At 40.4% G+C, this 26,672-nt stretch overlaps 1 protein-coding gene across 8 annotated transcripts; it reads right to left on the bottom strand.

Annotated features, from left to right (window-relative positions):
* Window positions 1–173: 173 nt before the first annotated feature.
* ZNF76 (zinc finger protein 76) lies at window positions 174–26,230 on the bottom strand. 8 transcript variants are annotated; one of them, XM_054980028.1, is made up of 13 exons: window positions 26,085–26,230; window positions 22,750–22,876; window positions 22,197–22,334; window positions 19,885–19,965; window positions 17,731–17,808; window positions 16,008–16,210; window positions 12,254–12,367; window positions 10,851–10,926; window positions 6,650–6,775; window positions 6,102–6,281; window positions 5,559–5,789; window positions 5,213–5,336; window positions 174–655 (listed from the first exon to the last, which is right to left on the bottom strand). In XM_054980028.1, the coding sequence occupies exons 3-12, from the start codon at window positions 22,267–22,269 to the stop codon at window positions 5,221–5,223; spliced, it is 1,278 nt and encodes a 425-aa protein (XP_054836003.1). In that variant the 5' UTR covers window positions 22,270–22,334; window positions 22,750–22,876; window positions 26,085–26,230; the 3' UTR covers window positions 174–655; window positions 5,213–5,220. The 8 variants fall into 8 exon arrangements, with proteins under 8 accessions (XP_054836003.1, XP_054836010.1, XP_054836002.1 ...); XM_054980035.1 differs by lacking the exon at window positions 5,559–5,789; XM_054980027.1 differs by lacking the exon at window positions 174–655 and having other exon boundaries at window positions 5,244–5,789.
* Between the last annotated feature and the right edge of the window lie 442 nt (window positions 26,231–26,672).

Here is a 26,672-nt window from a genome sequence, read left to right as displayed (position 1 = left end):
TGCTACCATGCTGCTTTTTCCTACTTCGTGTGTCATGGAAAGGAAGGGCAGAAAGCTTCTTCCTAGACAACCAAGCACTAAAACTGCCCTGAACACTAAAAACTGTTTAGCAGAAACTCTGCATTGCTCAACGACTCCCATGGCCGAAACTGTAAGTAAGCCAGCATATGGCATCTCTTGAAGGCTTTTTATTCCAAAGGAGCAAGCACTGAAATACAAAGGTACTGAGCTTACACCCAAAATGATGAGATGGATGCTGCACAGGTTCTAGGAGAGACTTTCTTGAAGAGTTCATTAAAGTATATTGTTGCAGTGAGAAGAGACCAACTGAGTAACAAGGTCTCTTCAACATGCCATGTGGCTCCATCACTTGTTCTTTTTGTCTATCCTACATGCTGGACAAACTTCAGCAACAATCAGGGGCCCTGTCCAGGTCCTCCTGACAGAGTAACCCATCATTTGGATTCCAAATCAGAAGTACTGAAGTCTCCAAATATCCATGCCGCTGCTGACATCCTTGCAGAGCTCCTCTCCTGCTTGGAATGAAGTCTCAGTACCCATCACTGGACGTGACTGTCAAAAGCATTGTGGACTCCTCTTGAATTGCAGCAGTTGCCATGCTGATGGCATCCTCCAGCCTCTGTTGCTTTTTAAGCTGAAAGGTGAAAGATAGGACATCACTCCTGCAAACTTGCAGAGTAACTGAACCTTGACAGCTTGGGAAAAATTTACCACCTAGGAGGGGATGGGGGCAACTAACACTGCTGGGCTCCAACAACCTGACATAATGTTTTGCTTGGACAACTAGAGCTGAACCAGCACTCCCAACAGTAAAGGGAGGTGTTGCACCTTCCTTATGAGGACAGACTAAAGAGTTTGGGGCTTTTCAGTTTAAAGAAAAAACAACTAAGGGGGAGACACAATAATGGTTTATAAAATGATGCTAGGTATTGAGAACTGGAGAGAGAGAACTGTCCCACCCCCACAATGCTAGAATTCCAGGAAGGGCACCTAACAAAGCTGATGGGCAATAAATTCAGGAGAGACAAAGTACTGCTTCAGACACTATATGTTTAACTTTTGGAACTCACTGGCACAAGATGAAGAGTTTTTCTTTTAAAGTTGTTCTTTCTGTTCCTGCCAAAAGTACAAACATCAACAAGATCTAGCTATGCCCTGACATCACTGAAGCCCTTGCTTCACCTTGGCTCCATTTGCCTCCATGGATATCAGCATGCAGAGAGGTTTTACTGGCTGTATTGACAGCTGTACTTTTGCAGGAAAAGAAAGAACAATAATTTTAAGACAGAAAACGGTACTGGTTCAGCAGCTAACTAGGATTATGCGCAAAGCGGGTAAAGTATTGGGGGACATTTGCAACCTCACTGGAACATGTCCTTTCACACTGAAAATTCTAAACGCCAAACATTCAGCTCATCCTTAAGGAAAACCTGTCAGCCAATGTGTGAACTACCTGAAAGGTTCTTAGACATAGCAGGAAGTTCAAACACCTTTGTTTCTGGTAGGGAGAAAACACAACAAATCATTTTCCAAGCAAAATTATTTTTAATCAAACTTTAGATGGAAACTTAGCAATCATTGGCTTGCTTGTGAACAAACTATTTTTTTTTTAGCCAGCAACAGTTGTTGTATAAGATGAACTGTCATTGCATGCACTATTTGTATTTGGAAGAAAACTAAGAGGAAGCAGAAGTAGCTCAAGCAGGAAGTGAAGACAACCTAGTAAATATGTGTAAATGAAATAATTTTGTGGTGGGGGAAAAACGGGTTACCAAATAAAAAAGGGTACTTAAGGAAAAGAGATAAAATAAAAATAGCATCTTCAGTTATGCTTACTAGGAACAATGGCTTAAGAGAACTGGTTGGCCACTGTACGAAACAGGAGACTGGACTAAATGGATTTCTAGTCTGATCCAACAGGGATATTCTTATGTTCTTTTCTAACCACCCATTCTTCTCCCACTGCTCCTTCAAGGACACTGGGGCATGGACACAACTCTTTCCTCTTGTTCTCTCAACAATGCTGTGAGGTATGTTTGGCCCTGCTTCTTGGTCAAGTGAAGCTTTAAACCTAGGCCTCCCAGGTCACAGTCCAGTGCCTTCAGTGAAGAACTGCACTAGTTCTGTGATCCAAACACCAGCAAAAAGGTTACTTTTGATTTGGTGACTTCAAATTTGGAATTCGTAAAAGAATATTTACGTAACTTGGTTTATAGTCCACATTTCTCACTGAAAATCAAGGCAGATTGCACAGTTCAGAAACAATACAATAAAAGCAGTATCATTCATACTTTTGCAGCAGGATGACGAATTGAAGGAAGAAGGCTGCTAGCATAAGATACCTAGTGTGAGCATTTTTTTTCTTCTGCTGCAAGTACGTAAAGCTTGGGTGTGGCCAGGGCCTGAACTGAAGGGCAAGAGCCCTTGACTCGTAAACTGGGGCATTGGCATGATGGAGTCACCTGATGGGTATCAACCCAGGATATCTTGTCTAATTTTTAGTCTTTGTTTTTTATACTGTCTTGTATAATTTTGTAAGCTGCTTTTGGTCCATGTGGGGAAGAAAAGTGAGACAAAAATACACTAAACAAATAAATAGTGACCCATGCCAACAACAGAAATAGTCTGCAAGTCCTTGCATTTGCTTGCATTTGCTTGCATTTCGCCGGGCCTGTAAGACAGAGCTATTCCGCCAGGCATATGGCTAACGCCGGGCAGTGCCCGCCCCCCCCCCGTGAAGGGGGGGTTAAACCATCACCCCTATGCAAACACAGAGGCATGTATGAACCACTGGGCAGCATGAATTGTTATATTTAATGTTTTTAAATGTTTTTAAATGTATTATTTAATGTTTTTAAATGTTTTTAAACATGTTTGTATTTGTTATCCGCCCTGAGCCTGCGAAAGCAGGGAGGGCGGAATATAAATATAATAAATTAAATTAAATTAAAATTAAATTAAATAACAAGAGAAAGAGAATACAAATCCTTTGGTGCTTCTTTGTAATTCCTAAACTTCTTAAAGCTATGCCTTGAAGGCCTTCTTTTCAAATGAAAGACTATTTATTTATTTATGTCATTTATAGTCTGCCTTTCTCACTGAGACTCAAGGCAGATTACACAGTATGAAATTAGTACAATCACTATCAAGTACACTTCAATACAGTATCAAGGACATTTCCATAAACAATGCCATAGGGTAAATAGAGACAAGTTTAAAAGACATAGTATTAGCAAGAATCCAATACAGAGAAGAAAATATACTGAAGCAGAACATAATCAGTTCTAGGACTGACATTAGACAACATGGAGCACTGGTGGTACATAGGCGTACATATTTAAAGCAGCAGATAATATGTAAGGCAATATAGTGATGAAGTCTACGGTTCCTAACTCATTAGCAAAGCATCTTCCCTACAATACAGCCCTCCCGTTTGAGTAAAAAGCCTTTTTGAATAGTTAGGTTTTGCATTGTTTACGAAAAGCCAGGAGAATGGGGGCTCTTCTGACTTCCTCAGGCAGGTCATTCCACAGGATAGGGGCCACCACAGAGAAAGCCCGTGTACGGGCTGCTGCTGAGTTCACCTGTGCGCAGCCTGGCACCTGCAGGAGACCCTGTTCAGATGAGCAAAGCTGCCGTAGAGGAACATAGGGAGGGAGGCAGTCCCGTAAGTATGCCGGACTAAAGCCATGAAGAGCTTTGTATGTAATAACCAATACCTTGAACTGAGCATGATAACTGATGGGTAGCCAATGGCGTGACTGTAGGATGGGAGTGATGTTCATGCTCCTGCTCGTTCCTAATAACAGTCAAGCTGCAGCATTTTGCACTAATTGGAGCCTCCTAGTTAACTTAGATGGGAGGCCAATGTATAGAGCATTACAATAGTCAAGCCTGATGGATCCAAGTGGCCAGGTCAGCCGTGTCAAGATAAGAAGCCATCTTCCAGGCTAGAGTGAGGTTGTAGTAAGCATTTTTTGCCACTGCCTTAACTTGTTTTTCTAGTAATAATGCTGGATCCAGTATAACCCCTAGGCTCCTGAGTCTGCAAGGGTCAGACGAATCTAAACAAAATACTGTACTTGAACTGCAAAAGAGGGCCATTAGCAGTTGCTAGCACTGCTACAACTGTCATCTGAAAAGTATTATGGCATTATAACTGGCTATGCTGAAAAAAGTGCTTCCCTAGAATACTTTCCAAAGGGATATTTTGAAGCAACCTATACCGGATATATCTCAGCCCCATTTGTGCTGACCACAGTCACAGTGTTTGTGCCTGCTGATGAAATCCCTTCCTGGGGCACTGTTCCAGCCTCTGTCACCATGGTGACAGCATTGCCAAATGCCTGAAGGTCTTCATGGGACAGACTAACCTGAGAAAAGCAGCCAACAGACATATATGACAAGCCATTCCTGACTCCCTTCTTAAATGCAAGCCCATCATTCATGGACTATAATTAAAAATAAAATTAATGCTAGGTCTAAAAGAGCTAAAGGGATATTTTAGTTTTGAGTATGAGAAATAAAGTAATGTGACAATGTGCTGGTTCACAGGTAAGACCTTCACTCAAATTTACCATGCATATGTAAATAGACTATCATGCAGAGATTACATGCCTTCTCACATCACAGCAAATGTGGTAATTTTCCTATGGAGTAAGTTCACAAGTTCACAATCATCATGCATACAGTGGAAAATATGCATGCATGAATCAGACTCACAGCAGGGAAAAGAAAGTGTGCAATCCTGGGTTCTGGTTGTGATAAAGAGTTTTTGATGCTGCACAACTACAGCAGGGGCAAATCTACCTTGCATAACCAAACTGTTGTGATCTGAAGGTAGATTTGGATTAAGAGATGTTCAAGCATTTCAATAAGCATCTGGTTCATATAGAAGAGATGCTACAGCCTGCTCATCCAAGCTCCAAACGCCAACAGACCCTGATTCTATCACTTGTGCCAGCAACTAAGTATTTAGGCATAGGGCTTAAAAATTCCTATGCTAGCATATCGTCACAAAATGATGACTGGAGGCAGATATACTGGTGCAGTTTTAGGACTACGATGTTTTCAAAGTAAATATTACAATAAAAATAATTTTATCATACCTACCTTGAGTAACAACCCGCCCCAGATGACCACCTCCCTGGATTGTTTCCCAATGGGATGAAGACCCCATCACTCCTCATACCTGCTCTGTTACATCTTCAGACACAACAGCCGCGGAATAGGCTTGCTATCCTCCTGCTCTTCAGCTTTCACCTTCAAAAGAGTAACATGCTGAAATTGCAATGGATTCTTATCAACAGCTTCATCTGAGAAAACAAGGAAAGAAGATTCAGTGGAGCCAACCTACTGAGCAGGTGTGTTCATCAAATGGCCTTTAGACTTTTGTCAAAATCTCTGAAGATAAGCCAAACAGGCAAAATGGAAAATAGAAGACTTGGGCAACACAGGGCTGCATAGGGAAGAGTTGGGAAGCTGCAGACCCCTGACTGTAAGGCCTGTCCTCATGGTTGAGTCTGGTGCCAGCCCACCTTTCATCTGTTGCTCATAGAGGGCTTGTTCACTCTCCTCTGTAGCTTCCAGCTCCCCGTGTGTGGTGCGCTTGTGCATGGCCAGTGTAGAGGTCTGCCGATAGGTTTTGCCACAGGTACTGCAGGTGTATGGCTTGCAATGTGTGTGAACCACATGGTGTTTGTAGAGGCTAGAATATTCTGTGAAGCATTTCCCACAACCTGGTACAGTGCATGCATATGGCTTTTCTCCTGGAGCAGAAAAAGATGCATATACAGAGAAACAGGACTTTTGCTTCATGGTATAAAGATACTTTAAGCAGTTAATGGGGGAGAATTTCCAATCCTGCTCCAACAGAGGCAGATTTGAAGTTCAGGCCATCTTTACTCTTCCCAATGCTGTTTCAGTTCAGCAAGCCCAGCATGCTTTGCTTCCAAACTGATTCTGCAGACCCAGCTACAAGTTATCTACAAAGTTGACCAGCTGAAAGCAACCAACAAAGTGTATGACACAACCAGAGACTAATGTTCCAGAAAAGCAGATCTCTGTTTGCCCACATTTACCTGTATGGATTCGCATGTGGTTCTTGTAGTTGGTGGCACTAGTGAACCCTCTCCCGCAGTTGGGCTCAGGACACATATATGGCCGTTCACCAGTGTGTGTCCGGATATGGACCTTGCGTATATTGGAGGTGGTGAAAGAGCGGCCACATCCTTCGAAAGGGCAGCTGAAGGGACGCTCACCTTCAACAGAGGGAACAGACAGAGGTCATCCTTAAATAGGTAAACTAAAAAGTTCAGGGCAGATTTATTTCCTTCAGGAACCAAAGCAACGCTAACTGTATGAATGCCATGTTGGTATGGACACATGCAAATGCTTTTCATCTCCATTACAGCTGGTACGTAAATTCACTAGGCCAATGAAGTTAAACAAAACAGCAGTATACACATTAACTTAGTACTGGTATGCAGTTTAGAAGACCAAAATACTCTTGTCGAATACAAAAGCTGGAAAAGTTACATAACTTTTTTGCCTTTTGTGAAATATATAACTACGTTATTTTTCTTTTACCATTTAGTTTCTGGTGAGCCCTAAACTAGAGCACACAGACCTGTGTGTGTCCGGATGTGTTTTTGCAAGTCTCCAGATGTCTTGAAGGCTTTGTTGCATATGTCCTCTGGACATTTATATGGCTTCTCACCTGTATGGATTCTCACATGATTTTTCAGACTATATCCTGCAAGATAAAAAGTGTGAGGTTAGAACCATACCACTTCAACAGTGGTTCAGTGACAGAAAATCTTTCCAAGATGCAGCACACCAATGCTAAAAAGATTTCCTTCCAATCAGAAGGCTTGGAATCCTTAAGTCACCTGAAGCTCTAAGATAGATAATATATATCGATTTTATCATATCTCCAGGCTCAATAGCTTCAGGTCTGTGAAACTGCACATAAGGGGAACTGAGACCAAAGGTAATTTCTGCAGGCGTGACTGTGTGTGCATTTATAAAGTGCCATCAAGTTGCAGCTGACTTATGGCGACCCCAGCTGGGGTTTTCAAATTATTAGCCCTAGAGGGATACAAAAAAATATTTGGATGGCACGCATACCTATGGCACGACAAAGTAAAGGTCAACTCGATGTTCCTGCATCATTTTATACGGAGAAGTCTATATACAATCTGGAAGAAGTACAGAATTTATCTACAAGAAGGAACTCCTTTGTGGGTAGTTCCATATGAGGTGATAGACCCGAGAGCTGTTGATAATGAACAACAATGTTTAACTTATAAAGAAATAACTAGAATTGAACTATCTAAACTCAGAATAAAGACGCAAGAGGAACTATCACCTCATTACGATTGGTTCCAGTATAGACAGATCAGAGACTTATATAATTCGGACTCTGTAAAGGGAGGTATACGAATAGAGAATTCGGAACTAGAGCAGACCCTTCTTAAAGAAGATAAGAAAAGAATATCTAAGGTATACCAAGTACTGTTGAAATGGTATACTGAGGATGAGACAGTTAAAACACAAATGGTGAAATGGGCTATAAATTTTAACAAAGAAATAACAATGGAGGCATGGGAATACTTGTGGAAGACTACAATGAAGACAATGACATGTACTAGCATTAAAGAGAACATTTACAAAATGATTTATCGTTGGTACATGACACCAAAGAAGATTGCGCTAGGGAATTTGAACATGTCTAATAAATGCTGGAAATGTAGGAAGCATGAGGGCTCCCTCTATCATATGTGGTGGTCGTGTGAGGTAGCTAGGCAGTACTGGGGGGAAATAATAAGGGAAATGAGTGAAATTTTACAATTTCAAATTAATAAGAACCCAGAACTCCTGCTACTAAACTTGGGAATGGAGGGAATTCCAGCCCATCATAGGACATTGATATTTTATATGACGGCAGCGGCTAGACTTTTGTATGCGCAAAAATGGAAAGTACAAGAAGTGCCAACCACTGAAGATTGGATTTATAAATTGCTGTATATGGCTGAAATGGACAAGATGACAAGAAAACTGAGAAATCTGGACTCAGGGCAGTTTAACACAGATTGGGAGAAGCTGAAACAATATTTGGAGAAGAAATGGGAGGTGGGAGGAAAACTGTGGCAGTTTGAGAACTACTGATGTATAATAAAGTGCAGAGGAGGGTGACTTTACCGGGGGGGAGATGAGATAAAAGCGAATCTATAAGCAGTTATATTAATAGATGGATATATATATATAGATATATGAAGGTTAACAAATAGAACATTGATAGAAAATAATTAACTATAAGGATTAAATATAAGGATTGAGTAACCAATAATATTTTCTTTCTTTGGTAAGATCTGTATAATGCACCAAACTGAATGTCTAAGGATAAAGATGAGTCAAATTGATTGACTATATGATGAGAGTTATATTGAATTATATTGAATTATTATAAGAAGACAGCAATATATGGAGTATAAGTTAAATTGTTTGACTTAAATGAATGTATGATTTACATGGTTTATGGTTTATAGAAATATTTGAATTATAGAAATTGGGATAAATTGTTTATCCAAGATGGAAATAAGGACTTACAGTTTGGGTATAGAATATTAAAAATAGTTAAGGATGTACTGCTTAGAATAAAGGAGAATATATATTTGTTTTAGATAGAGGAATCAAATAGAAGTAAGGGAAAAGGGACAAGGGGTTGGAAAGCTGTTGGAAGTCAATAAAAGGGGGGGAAAGGGAGGGGGTTAGAAATGAAAAACTGGGGATAATTGAATGTAATGTAAAAATAATGGATTCTAACCCAATAAAAAATTTTTCAAAAAAAAAAAAAGTGTGAGGTTAGAACCATACCACTTCAACAGTGGTTCAGTGACAGAAAATCTTTCCAAGATGCAGCACACCAATGCTAAAAAGATTTCCTTCCAATCAGAAGGCTTGGAATCCTTAAGTCACCTGAAGCTCTAAGATAGATAATATATATCGATTTTATCATATCTCCAGGCTCAATAGCTTCAGGTCTGTGAAACTGCACATAAGGGGAACTGAGACCAAAGGTAATTTTCTGCAGGCGTGACTGTGTGTGCATTTATAAAGTGCCATCAAGTTGCAGCTGACTTATGGCGACCCCAGCTGGGGTTTTCAAGGTAAGAGGCTAACAGATGTGTTTTGACATTGCCTGCCTCTATGTGGCAAGCCTGGTCTTCCTTGGTGGTCTCTCATTCAATAATTAACCAACACTGACCCTACTGAGTTTGTCATATTTATGGAATTTTAAAATATAAATATCTCCATTTTATTAAGAAAACTTTTAAGAATATCCAGTACTACAGAAAGAGTTGCAAACTGCTAAACTCTTTGCTGCCATAGCACATGTATCTTTAATTTTTGCTGCCTGAGAATTAGGAAAAAATAAAAGTTCAAGGTAGAAAACAAATTCCGTAACAAAGGAAAGAAAGTATATTATTTGGATGGAAGCTTTCTCAAAGAATCACAGAAGGCAGCACTGACAAAATATTTGGATATCAAGCTAAACTTTATAAAACTAAAAACACTAAACTCTAATAACTTTGCCAACAATTAATATTGTTGCCACGCTATTTACATTTAAACGAAGTCTTCTTGAAACTATTGTATATATCTACAGTATAAAAGGTTTTTTTCTGTACCCCCCCCCAACATTTCCACTGGAAAAATTGAGAAATTTTTGAGTCATTTTTTACCCTATACATTTGGAATGAGTGACATGCTTTGTAGGACAAGGTTTTATTCATTTCCAAAGAGAAAATATTTCATAGGAGTTTTTTTCCAATGGTCTCTCAAAATTGCCAATTTTTCCACTGGAAAAAATGAAAAAGTCCTCAGATTTTTTCATACTATAAGTTTTGAGAACTTTACTTTAAGCACTTTACTCACTCTAAAAGAAAAACATTTCATAGGAAGTTTTTTTTAAGGTCTCCCACAAATTTTCTAATTTTTCAATTCAAAAAATGTGGGTGGGGAAGGGGAAGTCCTTGGGGAAAAAACAGGGAAAAAGTGCTTTTCCTGAACTTTTCTACTTTTTCCATGGGCCTTCACATCTCCATGCATCATTGCCAGTGGAAAGGGCACATATACTCTAACCCTCCTGCTGTAGCTCACTAAACACTCTGAAAGGATGTGGACAAACTGGAAAGGGTGCAGAGGAGAGCAACCAGGATGATCAGGGGCCTGGAGACTGAGCCCTATGAGGTAAGACTAAGAGACCTGGGAATGTTCAGTTTGGAGAAGAGGAGGCTGAGGGGAGGATTGATTGCTCTCCTTAAGTATTTAAAAGGCTGTCACTTAGGGGACGGAAGGGCGCTATTCCTGTTGGCAACAGAGGATAGGATTTGAAACAATGGGTTTAAACTACATAAGGAGGGAAGGTACCGGCTGAACATTAGGAAAAACTTCATGTTAAGAGTAATTCAGTAGTGAAATTGGCTGCCTAGGGATGTGGTGGATTCTCCCCTCCTTGGCAGTCTTCAAGGAATGGATGGACAGATACTTGTTGGGGATGCTTTAGGCTGTTCCTGCATAGGGCAAGGAATTGGACTAGATGGTCTATAAGGCTCCTTCCAACTCTATCATTCTATGAAATGCTCCACCTTTGGCATGGGGACCCCTGGGAACAGTGGGAGGGGGGATAAAGTGTGTGTGGGGGGGTCTGTAGTCAGAGGTTGGGGGAATTGGCAAAAATCCTCCCTCCTCTTGCAAGTGGAAAACAACTCTTTTGCCTTTCTTTACGTGTTACAGTGTCAGAATAAATGACCTGTAAAAACTACCTGTAGCAAAGGCTTTCCCACAACTTGAGAAATCACATCTGTATGGCCGAACACCTGTATGAACCCGCTCATGTACCTGTAGGAAACAAAGATGAAGCCAAAACTCAGATGAACAGAATGGAGTAGTTCCATTATGGAATCTAGAGGTGAAGGGAGAAAGACTCTAACATGACAAGATGCTTGTAAGGTTCGTACAAATCAGGACTTAAGAGGTGTACTCCCCAAACAATATGTTATACAGTAGCTCAAAACAACAAATAAAGTTCAACATGATCTACTTACGATGTGTGTACCTTTGCTCTGTCTAAACTTAGGGCACAGCTACATATTACACATGACAAAAGGCTACTATTTTTGACAGCTGCTGACTCATTTCCATACAAACTGTAACATTTAGTTTAATGTATCCTATGTTGCAACACCATTCTGATGTGCATTTCTCTGCCTCGACCCATCATCATGGTTCCCATGGCTATGAGCAGAGTGTGTGTGTGTTCTCAATACAGGGCTACCATTCTGAGTAGAAGACCTGGGTTCTCTGTAACACTGAGTTCAATCTTAAGCTTTATTCTTTAGCACACTTATTAAAGATAGCCCACTGCTGAGCTGCTGTGTATTACTATGAACTTATTGAAGATAATGATATTCATACTTTGCAGTCAAACTAGCTTCCCAAGTGCTTTACAATCATTTAAATCCAACACAAAGTCATAAAATGAGCTGGTATCCAAATGAATGCATGGGGATTTATGTATATGGTGAGAAGAAGGTGGTGGGTGTCTACAACTTTCAGGTATCATGCCAGATTTTTTTAATTTTAACTTTCTTTTGCTCTCACCTAGTTCTACTTGGCTCTTTCATTCCACCTCTTGCAGTTTAATATTAAAGCCAGTTGCCAGATCTTTATAGCCTATTCAATCAATATTCGAATAACTGCAGGGAGTTGTGCAGATTACACTGAAAAAAGTTTCAAATATTGCATGTTCGATCTGGTATGATATGAAAAAGAAATTCAAACTATATTCTGATCTTATGCCATCTGACTGCATTGTTTTTATATTTTGTAATGCACCTCAAGTGTCAGCAAGAGAGGTGGACTATAAATAAATTAACAAATCTTGCAGCTCATTTTGAATGCCCCTAGTATACTCTTTTTAACATACACCACCTAGGAAGACAGTGATAATTTTAGTGAAACCTCTATAACGTTGCATAAAGTCTCCTAGCGACCTTTTCTCTGGGGTCAGGAGAAATGTCCTAGAATCCTGGTGCAAGCTTTCCGAAGTGTTCATGCAATGTCACACCCCACTCCCCCAGCAGGCAACAGCACAGCTTTCAGCCTTCTGGAGGGCAGTATTAGGAACCTAAAATAAGCTGAAGACTTGTGAGTCATGAGAGCTCACCCTCAAATGGTGAGCTGTGCTATAGAGGCGGCCACAACCTTGGTACCCACAACGATAGCCTCTGCTGGCAATCAGCGATCCCTTCCCATTGGTCTGAACTTCTTCCTGGAAGCCCTGTTAAGCAACACAAAGAAATGAAACTTGAAGGAATCCTGCAAATGCAGATATCCCTTCTCCAAAAATAAGTTGCCTGATAATATAACCTATACTGGCACTGGAGTCATACTGCTAACAAAAAACAAAACTGGAGTCAGGAGTCTAGGATTGCTTTACCAGTATTTACCTTGCTCATTTTCAGACTTACTGTGTGATGTAGGTCCCTGTTATTTTACAGATGGGAAACCTGTAACAATGGCAATGACTAAAGTCATTCTTAGTTGGTGGCACTCTCCTGGGTTCAAGATCAACAATTTATACACCAACCTTTTGTACAATCCTAGGCAGGTAACTGCAATTCTACTTGACAGCAACCATTATTCGGTAAAAAAGAAAATCTTAGGGAAAAGAATGACATAGTATTCACACGAGCTAAGAATTTTGATATTTCTCTCTGCAGAATCATTGCATTCCTTTGTGTAAGCATAATATTTTAAAGTGTTTTTTAACTAATTACTCCTACGTTACAGTCTCACACATGGAATCTCATTTCAGCCATACAAAATGCAACTGGTCTTTGAGAAGCTAGTGAAATCATATGAGTTTCATTTTTACCAACATGCTGACAATTAACAATCCAGACAATTTACTTTCAGGACGGATTGGCATGCTTGAGAGTATCCAAAGCCAAAGTATACAAACTACAAAAGGCCACGAAAAAAAGCAAACACATGAACCAACATGGTCTAGTGAACATGCTGTCAACAGGGAACAAGGTTCAATATCTGCTCAGTATAGCTTCACTCCTCAGCTCAAGCTGCTGATCTGTAAAATGGGAATAACAGTGGCCTACCTCAGCAGGCTGTTAAAGGTAAAAATAAAAAATACTCTGAAGATAGAATATTCAGATAATTAACAGATCAACATGTTAGCAAAAATTAAAGATCAGATAAACAAAAGTAAACACGAATTATCTTTTGATTCACATAATCCCATATTTAATTCACAACAGACATGTCAACTTTCTCAGGAGTTAAGGAATTGGAAATGTATTATTCTGAAGAGCAAACTTGTGAAAGAACACTGTGAAAATCACGGGTCTGAAAGTGGCAAGTGTTAGACATTCCCTCTTCTTCTACATATCCCTGCAAACACCAATTAACTCAAATAAAGCCTATATGCAGGTTGCAACAACAGACCTGACATCTTTTTGAAAACTTCCATTTGCCACATGGATGCAGTATGCAGTTGCAGAGGAGTTAGGACTTTTCCTATCTGGTCTATACCTTTATTGTGGAAATGAAGTGCAGCTTCACCATAAGGGACTGAGCTATGCACTTGGAAGCCTGTGGTTCAAACTGTACCTAACCTTCAGCAAGCCATTCTCTCTTATCTTCTCAATACTTGACCAACCTTGCAAACCTACTGTAAGGGTTATTAAGATAATGTATGTGAACTGTTTTGCCTGTTCTAAATTGTCATGTAAATGCTGGATATTATTTTTAGGAAGACTATGGATACAACAGCATACAGTGTTTGATAAAATGATCATTGTAAGTAAGATGAAGTACCATCAGTTAGGTTCCAAAATCAACACAGCCGCTCTGATCTCACAGCTGTGCCATGTTGCAACAAATGATGATATTACAGGCTTGATAATTCATGCTACCGTAGTCTGCCTTAATCACCATTTATCTATGAGATCGTTTCTTTTGATTTGGCTCTTGGGTGAATTAAAAGTACTGCCATTATGAACCCAAACATTACAAATTATCTTCTTTTCTAAATATGGAGCTGCTCTTGTGTTTAGGCAACAAACTAAGAGCACTGGGGGAAGCTGAAAGGATAGCTCTTAGTGGGTTCCACTATGCTACTACAATCCAAAAGATTAGAAAGTAAAAAGTTACAGATGCACACTCACATTCAAAATAAAACATAAAAGCAATTAATCCAAACTTAAATGGTATATTGCCTCTCATAGTTCTTCACAGAACACAAAGCTGAACTATGTTAAACATGAATAGTACACAAACGAGTTGAAAGTGTTCTAGGCCTTGAACTATAAGCTCAGTATGTGTATCTGCTCTTGTTAGACCTTATTTGGCGTACAGTGATCAGTTTTGGTCATTGCAGTTTAAGGATGTTGACAAGCTGGAACATGTCCAAAGGAGGGCTATGAAGATGGTCTGAAGACCAAGTCCTATGAGGAAATGTTGAAGGTGTTTGGGGAGGAGATAACTGAGAGGTGATATGATAGCCACCTGCAAATATTTGAAGGGTTGTCACACAGAGGATGAAGTGGAGTTGTTTTCTGTTGCTCCAGAGGGTCGGACCAGAACCAATACGTTAAAATTAAAATAAAAATTGTTTTTGACTAAATGTTATGGAGAACTTCCTGACAGAGTGGTTCTTCAGTGGGCTTCCTCAGAAGGTGGTGAGCTGTCCTTTTTTTGGAAGTTTTTAAGAAGAGCCTGGATGGCCACCTGTCAGCAATGAATTTAGGCAGATCATGAGAGGGAGGACAGGAAGTGATGAGTCAGTGTGTGACTCTTGCAGCCCTTTCTTATATGCCTAAGTAATGCTGATTGATATTTTGGTATCAAGAAGGAATGTTCCTCCAGGCCAGATTGGCCAGTAATCTTAGAGGTTGTTTGCCTTCCTCTGGCCAGAGGCCACTGAGGGAGTAAGGGGGAGAGCTGTGAATTTCCTGCACTGTGCAGGCGGTTGGACTAGATGACTCCTGGGGTCCCTTTCAGCTCTATGATTCTATCAATTAATTTATCATCTAACCAATGGCCTTAAGAAAAAAATGTATCTGTGATAGCAACATTTAAGAATATCCATACAATATCCATACAGGAATCTCACTTAGCATTTATGCCAGTCCCATTTTTAACTTATTTAGAAAATTTGTATGCCAGACCTGCTCGAGACAGCTCACAGCTAACAAGTAAATAAAAACAAATCATGAAACAAGCCAAATCAATAAAATAAAACGCAAGCACATAAAAAGGAGCCAGGGCACCAAAGTACATAAAATAAACTGAGCAGTCTGAAATGATATTGATAAAACAGTTCTTGGGTTAGAACAGCTAAAAAAGCTTGAATCCGTTAGTTAAGAGCCTGAATTGAGAAAAATGTTTTGGCCTGGCCCGAAGAAAAGTAAGGTAGACACCAGGCAAGCTTGAAAGGGAGAGCATCCAAAGGTGAGACATCATCACCAAAAAAGCACTGTCTCTCACCACCACCCACCTTACCTCCTCTGCAGGTAAGGTCACAGATAGAACAGCTTGTGGAGGATCTTAACTGTCAGGCTGGAGCAATTCTCCATTGAAACTGTTATACAGGGGCATTAGGATGAGTGATTATTTGAATCCCACCCTGTTGTATTATTTACTTCATTTATACCTAAGCTTTCTCCCCAATGGAAACTCAGAGTGGCTTACATCATTCTCCTCTCTCCTAACGTATCCTCACAACGACCTTGTGAGATATGTTAGGCTGAGAGTGTCTGACCGATCCAAGGTCACCCAGCCTGGCAACTGAACCTGGGTTTCCCAAATCCTAGTCTGACACAGTAACCACTACACCACTCTGGTTTAGAAGCAAGACTGCTTTCAAGAACCAACAGACAATGGAAGAAGCAGTGTATCTTCACCTGACTGGCATACTCCTTGAGGACAGTAATGGCTTCAAGATCAAAGGCAACATTTTTCTCCTCTACAGTCAATCCCTCCAGCTGCACATCTGCTTGTACTGCCAGGATGGTGCTGCTTGTTGGCAAAGAAACAGGATGGTGTATGAAGGCTGTGGATCCATCTTCCAGCTGGATTGCTTCCAGGGTGTTGGGGTCATAACCCTCTGGAGGGGACCACAAACACTGTAGTAGCACATGTCAGCTCTAACTGCTACTTATCTACCTCTTGACCATTTAAGTGCTGGTAAGAGATGAAGAGTTAAGAGCATCAATGGCAGAATCTTAACTGCAGTTCAAAATTCAACCTTTCTATACTACTGGACCTCCATTTCTAATTTATGACTACAGATTTAAAAGTGAAAAACATCAATCCCTCTCTATATAGAGAGAGATAGCATGGTGGAAGGTTCTCACATAGATGGTAACAAGCAGCCAAAAAGAACCTCAGCTTTCCCATCCTTGAAAGACAGCAAACAACACTTGGGATTGAACTATCAGCTACCGCCCTTGCCCCACCAGCCATTTTACAGTGGTGGGAACAGAGCCCAAATGTATTTAGAGGAGATACTTACGTGAAATGCCCCTCCAGGCTTGCAGAGTACTGTTTAAGCTAGGGTAAGCTAAAGACCTAAAAACCAACCTCACATATAATGAGATCAGTTAATATTTTCACACAAATGGGATACGGCGTGAGAAATATGATGCTTGGACCAGGTAGCTCATATCATTTCTTGAAAAGACCATCAGTGGTCTGATAGAGTCCAGCTGAGACATTCCCTCCCACATCTCCTGTGGACCAATTAAAAACTTCTGCAAGCAGAGGGTAAAGCAAGAGAAATGATGCCCGGGACAGGGTCTCATCAGCTGTAGAGGATCACCAAAACCCTGTGAGAATCCTGCTTGTTTATTGTTCTGTTCCTCTTCTGTGCTTTAAATATTTGAAACTGCAAGCTACTGTGAATGCTTTGGCAGACCAGTGGTACATAAACACAACAAATAAAACAAACAGGCATATACACATATAGATAAAGGGGTCCATATAATGATTTCACCTACCCCTTGAGAGATGAGACTTTATTGTGGTGCTCTATTTTTCCAGAGCAGGCAAGTAACAGATTTTCATTCTGGATACCATATTCTATGGTATACTGGCAGACTATCTTTGCTGTAAGTTAATCACCATGACTTTGAACCACAGTGGTACAAGCACATCTTCACAGATGAGAAAATTTTGGCTCAGATATGAAACCAGTTATAGGGAGTGAGGTAGCTCTCCCTTTCTGGGGGGTCTTCAAACAAGTTGGATTCTAGTGTAGGCTGAACAACCATCTTCCAGGCATGTTTTGGATTTCCTGCACTGAGTAGGAGTAGATGGCATAAAGGATCCCTTCCATCTCCAGGATTCTCAAGCTTCATGATACCCTTTCTACTGCTAAAACTACATTATTGTATTATGTCAATGTAATCTGTAGGCTTGTAAACTTTTTTGAATACAGAAGAGGTGATATAAAAATAACTGAAGTAAATAAATGTCTAATTAAGGAGATGTAATGTTCTGGGGGGGGAAACAAAGACCCACATATATACACACACTGCTATGATCACATTTCTTAGAGACCAGCCTCTGCATTACTTCACCTAATGAACATCGTTCAAAGAAAGAAAATAAGAGACTAACAGCTACCTTGGGGTGCATGGTGTATAAAAGCCATGGTGCCATCTTCCAATGCAACTGGTTGACCATCTTCAAATGTGACAGACTCTACAAGGCAAACAGGAACACACAAATACAATTTAGAAAATTAACCTCTGGTGCCAAGTCAATGTGATCAGTTTGTTATGCAAAGGAATGTGAACAAGTCTCACTAGACAAGAACCCATAGCTGCTCCTGCTACGACCAGGTGACTCCATGTCAGCTCAATGAGAGAAACATTTTTTTAAAAAGTGCCATCTTTTAATAAATGCATAAATTAAACTTCCTACCAAAACTATTCTACACATCCGGCAGAACGAGATGGTAGAATTCTGAACTGTGCCTCTTTTGACTGAAGAATCAAATTTTTAAATGCTCTGTCATGTTTGTCAGACTGTGGCTTCCTAAAAGTTGCAATCCAGCCTATCTCTTGCAATTAGACATGAGTCCATTGGTTTCAAAAGATTTTACTGAATATAAACAACCATTACAGTCCACTGACCAAGATGCAATATCTTGGCTGGTACACAGGTATTGTTACGAATGACAGGCAAAAGTTAAGGTACAGAATAGCAAAGCCCAGCAAGTCCCATCCTCCCCCCATAGTTCTCAAAACAAACGGCTTGAAGCTGAGAGATTGAAACTTTCCCAAGGCTGGAAGGGCTGTAGTCATAATATTCCTCTTCTTTGAGATAACTGTTACTGGGCTGCTTGTCACCTGCAAAAGAAGAGCTTAAAACACTGACAGGATTAAAATGGAGTCTGTTTGGTTAGATCATACAAGGAACATAGTCAGACCTGACATGTTAAAGGGATCTCTACATTGCTGATCTAGCTTATCCTTGATATGTTAATTTATTACATGAAAAAAAGACTTTACATGGGAGTGGTGAAACTCATAATATATCCAATAGTACCTGCAGTCCAAAGCAGTACAGTTCAGAATTCTACCAGCTCAATCTAACGAAACTGTTATATGGTTGTCAGATCAGATATTTAGGTCATTCAAGTTGAGTTGTGGAATTTATCAGACTGAATTGCAATAATTTACACAAGAAACTCTATCATGCCTCTACAGTCTCTTAGTGCATACTATTACATACAGTGAGCTTGGAATGAAAGTTGAAGACGATGTGGATAATTCCAGAGAGACAGCTATCTTTGTCTGTTTCAGAACAATAAAACAGGAATCCAGAGGCACCTTAAAGACTAACAAAATGTATTCCAGCATAATTTCCAATGAGTCAGAGCTCACTTCATCAGATGCATGGCTTGCACTATCCCTGATAATATCACAGCAGACCTTGCTACCAATTTTTGTCATTTTGTTGTCATCCACAACTACTCCAGATTGGGCTACAGCTTGTACTTTCAGATCAGCGGCACAGCCATGAGATATTGCATGGCACCACAGCATGCAAATATTCTCATGACTGACGGAACAATGTGTCCTCAGCTCCTTCCCATTAATTCATCTCCTGAACTTGGGATTCAATGCCATTTTCATCATCTGAGCATGTGAGAGGGAATCTCTCAAGAGATTCCACCAGGACTCAAACAACTTTCACTCCACCATCAATCTGAGCATGGACATATCCATACAACAAATACACTGCCCACTGTGTAATGGTCACATGAGAATCACCTTATACCAGAACCCCATCAATCACTTATATATCTGTATGATTCTAGTCATCACCTGGAACATACCAAACAATTCAGAGTCTACTGTCAAGCACTATGTTACTGCCACAGATGACAATTTTCACCTAAAGGATTTACAACAGGCATTCGTGTGATTAAATACTCGCCTAATGAAGTAAAGTAACAAACTGACGTATCCAGACTGGTACCCAGAAGCAGCCTACTAAAGGCAAAGGAGAAAATAACAGACCTCCACTGGTTGTCCCTTGGCTCAGCCCTTCAGCTACTACAGTGATTGGTGTCAACTCATCCACTGCTTCCTACCACACCAGAGGCAATGAATGAGCCAGTGCTCATTGTTAGCTCTGCTGACTGCGTCTCAGCTGAACAGCCCATCTAGTGCTGCCTTACAGTCCCAAAGGGACTGCTCAGCTTGGCTTGTTTCTAGGCCATTTAAACCTCTCCGTCTTCCCCTGCAGCAATTCCTCCTGCTACCTCACCTTTTGGCAAAGTTACTTGCTGGATAAAAGCTGTGGATCCATCCTCAAGTTCAATCAATTGTCCTTCAATTAATTTTTCTTCTGAAAAAGTTTAAAAGAAAATGAACTATTGAAAAGTCTTACAAGGTAAAAGGAGTGAACACTTGACTAACCATTGGCTGATAAATCTTATAAAAGGCTGACAATTACAAAGTCAAGTGCTCATGTGAAACTAAATATTGCAGATTTAATCAGACTTCAGTCAGTCCTGCTAAATTTAACATCAGTGTGTACAGTATTACAGCCTATGCTACAAAATAAAAGTGATGAAAAGAGTTTGAAAACCCAATTTATATTTAGATTAGAAATTCAGAACACTTCTGCCAACAAAAGATATTGCTATTAATCTAGTAATCAATTACATATGCATTTTTAATCATTTAAACAAGGAAGTGAAATTTACCTAATTTTGGGGGGTGGGAAATCTTTTCATTCTTGAACCAAAGCATAATCCAGTATATTAGCAGTTAGACATCCATGAAGATTTTAAAATACATTAAACAAGATAATAGACAAGAGCTTTGTCTTATGGAAGACTAGTGGAAGTAGGTTTCTGTTTTCTTCCACTATTGACTGTTGAGCAATGCCGTACAGTTCCATGCCGAACTCTGCCTCTTGGTGGTACAACATGAAGTGGAAAGGCAAAGCAGAGGCCCAATTCAAACACTGAAGGTAAGTTAGATGACATGTTATATTTCTATTAACAGAAGCTGCAAGTATGATTGTGTTGGATTGTGAATTTTCCCATACACCATTTTCCCAATATAAATAATTTCTTCCCTCCTCAAAATAAGAGAAAACTTTCCCAGTGCCTCAATCTAAGAGCCCTGTGGCACAGAGTGGCAAGCTGCATTACTGCAGTCCAAGCTCTGCTCACGACCTGAGTTTGATCCTGGCGGAAGCCAGGTTCAGGTAGCCAGCTCAAGGTTGACTCAGCCTTCCATCCTTCCGAGGTCGTTAAAATGAGTACCCAGTTTCCTGGGGGTAAAGTGTAGATGACTGGGGAAGGCAATGGCAACCACCCCATAAAAAGTCTAACAAGAAAACGTCGTGATGCAACATCCCCCTATGGGTCAGTAATGACTTGGCACTTGCACAGGGGACTACCTTTACCTTTACCTTCCCAGTGCCTCAGTTCTAATCCAACCTCCTCCCCAATCAGCTGCTACTAACAGAAATGTAAAGAATTCGGAGACACGCACACCCATACCTAGTTTGACTGTGACCTGGACAAAAAGTCTTTAGATGATGTATAAACAGGTATGTTCTTCTCCATCATTCATCCCAAGACAAACATTTTATTATTTATTGATTTATACCCTGTCCTCTCTAATGGGGCCCCATTACAGAGTTCTCCTCTATTTTATGCTAACAACCCTGTGAGTTAGGTTAGGCTGAGAATATGCGACTGACCCAAAGACACCCAACAAGCTTCCATGGCATAGCGGGGATCCCAACCTGGGTCTACCAGATCCCAGTCTGACACTCTAACCACTACACCACACATAAGTCTGTTAAAGCCTGATTTGCATAATACCTCCTTCTGCGGGGGGTGGCGGCAGGGTAGAAAAAAGCAAAAAATCTTTGGCCCTGCATACAGCCCTCCACATAGAACACCCGTATCACACTTTGAGTCCCTGTTCGAGGAGAGAAAATATATGCCTGCTCTTTTGCGATGCAAATAATGTTACTGCCTATATAAGTACCTACATAAAGCCTTCTCCTCTAAAATAAAGCATGGAAAATAAAATATTCAGATTCTGCTATCTGTTTTGCAAGTTCATGGAATTTCATTCCCATGGGATTCACACCAGTCTTTTGGCAGCCTTCTAGATTAGTATGAATTGACTAATCTGCAATTAACTCAGAAATAAACCATAATGAAACAGCAAGAATCTGATATAAATTAAAACAGAATAATTAGCGTTGAAGAGCTCTGAATAGATAAAAAGCATGGATAGTGAAATAAGATTAGTATTATCTGTTTTATTACTTACCTCTGACCAACAGATAAATCTTTTCCAAGTTCCCCAATTCTCTCAAAGCAATTATTGCTGTGTGTCAGTTTTCTCCTTTGTTTTTTACCTGAGGAAGGCGTTATGCCTAATAAATGCATAGAAAAATCTAGAAAAATCAGCCTAATAATGTATTTTGAACTACGTTACGTTCCCATCACACGTATGTAATGCACTGAGCATTACATATATCGTCTCTAATTTGACTCAACCTCCCTTACTCATTTCAAGAGACACAACAGCCCTAACATGACTCACCATGGGCATCCTGCTGAACATAAGCTGTTGTCCCATCGGAGAGAGTCATTGTCTGCAGTCCCAAGTTTTCCATTTTGCTCTGATGTTGCTTCTCAGACACGAATTCAACACAAAAGGCTTTCCTTTTTTGTTATAGTACTAAAATACAAATGTCAAATTATATTTATCTTCTTCCCACTTCTTCTTACCATGAACATAAACCAGGAAGTAGTCCAATTTGGTGAAAAGGATCAGACAAATTCATAGAGGATGGGTCTATAAGTCTATAAATGGCTTTTAGCCATTATACTAAGAAAGTGTTCTTGGAAGTAAATTCCATTTTATTCAATGAGGCCTACTCCCAGGAAAGTATTCCTAGGATTGCGGCCATAGTGAACTTTTCTAGTTTTGGGGGTAAGTAAAAGAAAAAAAAATGCCACTGGTGTAATCTAAAAATGCCTTTCCGTAATTTAAGCAAAGCTAGTGTTTGAAACTCCCCAATTAAGGATCCAACAGAGCTAGATTCTTTGACCAAACCAACAACAAGCACTACCACTAGAGTAGTTTACCTTACCTAAGTGTTGAGAGTTTCCATTCTTCTGTGATAAGCATACAAGTTTCACATTTGATCAGCAAATCAAAAAACAGGGAACAAGAGCGGATCAGGCGATCCCAAGCCCACTCTGTGCTTCATTTTAACACTGAAAAAAGAAAGAGACCAGGGTCTGAGGTCATCACATGCTTTGAGTGTTCTGGTGGGACAAGAAAAGTTACTTCTGCAACGCAAGACAAAACCATGTCTAAAGCTTAAACTACATTTTAACCTTGGTTCACGTTATCAAAGAGTTCCAACTAACAAATAAGGCCTAGTTCTAGTCCAACAATTGATACTTCAAGGTGACATTCAAGTATCACGTCAAGCCAACATTAAACTAATATTTAATGTGCACAAAGCCAGCTTGTTGCCGAGCCTGCATTTACATCTCATACCTCCCCTCTCAAATGGAGCATGATGAAGACATCTTGCTTTAACTCTAACTCTGGTTACCTGTGACATACAAAGGCAACTTAACTGGAATTAGTCTCCACTCATCCAAGCCAGGATTCTAAACCAGGGTTCATCCAAACTTAGAATTCTAATTGGGGTGGGGAGCAGGGGAGATTAGCTCTGGTTAAGCCACACAGTTGCATTTGTATGTTGCGGGCAACCGGAGTTAGTTTTAAGCTACAATTCTATTCTGCGTGAGTTGGAAATGGCAGGGAGGGGGGATGAAACCAGCAAGTCATATTTATGAAGATGTCATGAGCTTGACATGATGCTGCCTACATTTATCTCTACTGGAACAGTTATAATAGTGCTAATGTAGAAGGAATCTCTAAGTATTCTTTTGTGGCGGCACAAGGCTCTGTGTGCAGCAACATATTCCCCTTCTCCAAAAAAACATTTCCCTGGTATTTTTATCTCATGACACACCATTTTTAATAGCTGTTGCTGCCCAGAACCAACCACTGATCTAGTTTTTCTGTTTAGCTCTCCTTGGGGCCTAGTTTGTACTATTGACAGCTGGCTTGAAATTATTCATTATTCAACCTGGGTTCAAATCTGTACTCTATAATAGAGGCTCACTGAGTGACCTCACCATTATCTACCTCACAGGACTGTTGTGAGGATAAGATGACGGAGGGGAGAATGATGTTGTATGCTGCTTTAGGTCCCTTCTGGGAAGAAGAGTGGGGTATAAATATCTAAATGAAATGCAATTAGCTTAGTGGGGGAAAACCTTGAAGTGATACATCTTTTAGAGTGCAACTTGATTAATTTACAATTAGGAGCCTATTTACCTAGCCATTACAAAATGGATACAAACAAAAAAAATTAAAGGAATTCCTCGATTTAAAAAAAATATCTAAGACTCCTTTAATCACATAAGCATCTTGGATATCTTCAAGCATGAAACATGCAAGAATAGTCAGAGAACTTTAATAGCAAAACTCAAAGGGATGAGTGTACAACTAATAAGACCAGAGCTCTTCTTTGACACTGAAAAATTAACAAGCATTTTGTTACACCAATAGCTATCTAAACTGCTGATCATCATTTCAAAACACCAGTGGCTGCCTCCCATGTAGATTTTCATTATATGTTATAACACAACTCCAATAGATACTGATCAATATGGCAGCTATGTATAACTGGTTTTAACATTCAGAAATAAGAAACTCTAGTTATTCTCTGCTGATGTATAAATGTGGAGACAGGGTTGACAACCCAACATGCAAAGTGTCTTTCATAGAGTTGGACAATTGGTCTGTCTTACTCAGAACAGTCTATTCTACTGCTATCCAATATCTAGGTTAGGCCTCAACAAATCCCAGACATCAGGTCACCATTGGACCTAGAAATTTCATTGTGGCACCTAGAATTTCCAGCAATCATTTTATTGTAGCATCTCTCAACACAGTTATTAGTGGAAATATAAAGGGTAGATTAATTCGTTTCTCAACCATTTGTTTTCCACACTGGCTCCAATATCAATGAAATGGGGATTTTTAAAACAATAACAGAATTATGAAAAATTAGGCCAAAGTCTAATTAGCTTTTGAGATACTGAAAGCTGAAAAATGAGTCTAGCTCCTAAATTTTTGGGCTGGCTCTGAAAACCAAGGAAAATTTGTCAAGGCCAGATCTAAGTAAAGTTTTCCTCACTCCTGCCACCTGAGATAGGTTTAACAGGAAATGCCAAGAAGAGAAACTGAATTTCTGCATGCATAGGTAGAGAAACAGGATATTCATTAGGAGTACAAAAGCTGGGCCAACTATTAGAAAGATGTACCATTGCAGGACTAAATGTACAGAAAGTGTATGGCTTACATCTTTTGCAATTTTTTCTTACAGATTGCATGTAGAGCTTCTTGATATAATAAAGGGATGGGAACAGGAACATTTTCAGAACATTTTCTGTGTACTAAGGTGAGCGGAATAAATCTTGCACCAGCATAATTTCATTTTAGGTTTATTTTTGTTTTTAAGTTCAGCAATATTTGTCTGAAACACATTCAAGGTTAATTTATGATTAAAGCTTTAGTGAAGTAAAAGGGAGGCAACAGCATAAAGAGTGAAGGAACCTGTTGTGTCTGAAGGGATACTCTAAACAACGGGAAGATACAAGGTACAATGCATTTCCTAGATGACACTGTTGAGGAACCAACCAGGATCAAAGCTGGAGGCGTTTACAATAAATTCCAGAAGTACCATTGGAGGGTCCATTTAGATAAGGGGATGCAGACACAGACTAAACAGATGATTTTTACAGAAGCACAGCAAAGAAGAGAAGAAAATCAGGCAGTCTTCGACTAGAAGTTCTGTTAGGAATAGTTTCCATTTCTTTCTTTCGGGCAGAGCTCCCGTACTTACATCTACATAATATGCAAAAGGCTGAATCTTTTCCCAGTGCACTGACAGGAAAAAGATCTCACATTTTGCTTCTAAGAGCCCTGCCCTAACCATGGGGAAAAAATTAGCAAGGCTAGTTGCTATGCCAGTGCCCCCCCCCCCCGCATAGCTCCTGTGCTTTTAACAACTGCATGTCAGACAGAAATTCAGCAGGTACATCTCCTCATGACTTCTAGAAAGAGCTTGGAGTCTTAACACGGCTGCTAAGATACAAGAGCTCTCTCTCAGCAGGAGAAAGTGAGGCATCCTTAGCCGTAGGGCAGAGATCTGGGTGCGAGGAAAGGAAGCGGGAGAGGCACACGACGGGGGGAGCAGCTAGGGAGCAAGAGACGAAAGGGGTGCTCCTTGGGAGAGCCTCTTTCTCCCCCAGAATGCCAACAATAGGATCCCGAAGAAGGAGATGGACTCCCTCATGAACGGCTCAGCGCGGCTCCCACCGCCCCTCAGCCACACACCTGTGGAGGACCAAGTCCGCCGCCGGACCGCCATGCACTGGGCCTCACCCACGGCTTTCCCCCGCAAGCTGTATTATATGTATGTTTATTCAGATTCCTCGCCTGCTATTAAATTTCAATCAGATTCCGGGGCCGCCTAAACTCGCTCTCCGAAAACCGGACAGGAAAGCAATGGTCGTCGTTAGTACGCATGCCCCACATTTTCTGACGTGCGCAGACGGCACCGCGAATCATCTGACCGGTCTTCCGTTTAAACTCCAGACATCGGACAAAGGGCGCTCCCCCATGCTTCGAACTGAGGCAAGCCGAGGCGATTAACCACCCTCTTCTGGGCATGTTGGAGAATCTACTGATTAGAAGCTATTCTGACAGATATGCCTGCCCATCTCCGGAGCATCTGAGAACCCAAAATCGGTTCATAATCAGGAGGAAGATGCCTGCCAGCTTTGCAAGCACCTTCCCTTTCTTTAGTCAAGTCTTTTAAAGCAATTGCACGAGGCTGCTACCTGACCATTCTTTTGTTAAACCCACTTGGTGTTACAGCAGTTTGAACGAATGGTCAGGAAGTAGTTTAATGCAGGCAAGGAG

Source organism: Eublepharis macularius, chromosome 5 (genome assembly GCF_028583425.1).
Source record: "Eublepharis macularius isolate TG4126 chromosome 5, MPM_Emac_v1.0, whole genome shotgun sequence".
NCBI classification, from domain to species: Eukaryota; Metazoa; Chordata; class Lepidosauria; order Squamata; family Eublepharidae; genus Eublepharis; species Eublepharis macularius.
This window is presented reverse-complemented; position numbering and strand designations above follow the sequence as displayed.

What these genes read in the sequence shown, in the direction of transcription:
- ZNF76 (XM_054980027.1), bottom strand. Translation starts at nt 22,269, where the DNA reads ATGGAAAACTTGGGACTGCAGACAATGACTCTCTCCGATGGGACAACA. An exon ending in GCAAGTAACTTTGCCAAAAG is followed by an intron (nt 17,809 to 19,884) that starts GTGAGGTAGCAG and finishes TTTGCCTTGTAG; the next exon opens with AGTCTGTCACATTTGAAGAT. An exon ending in GCACAGCTCACCATTTGAGG is followed by an intron (nt 10,927 to 12,253) that starts GTGAGCTCTCAT and finishes TGTTTCCTACAG; the next exon opens with GTACATGAGCGGGTTCATAC.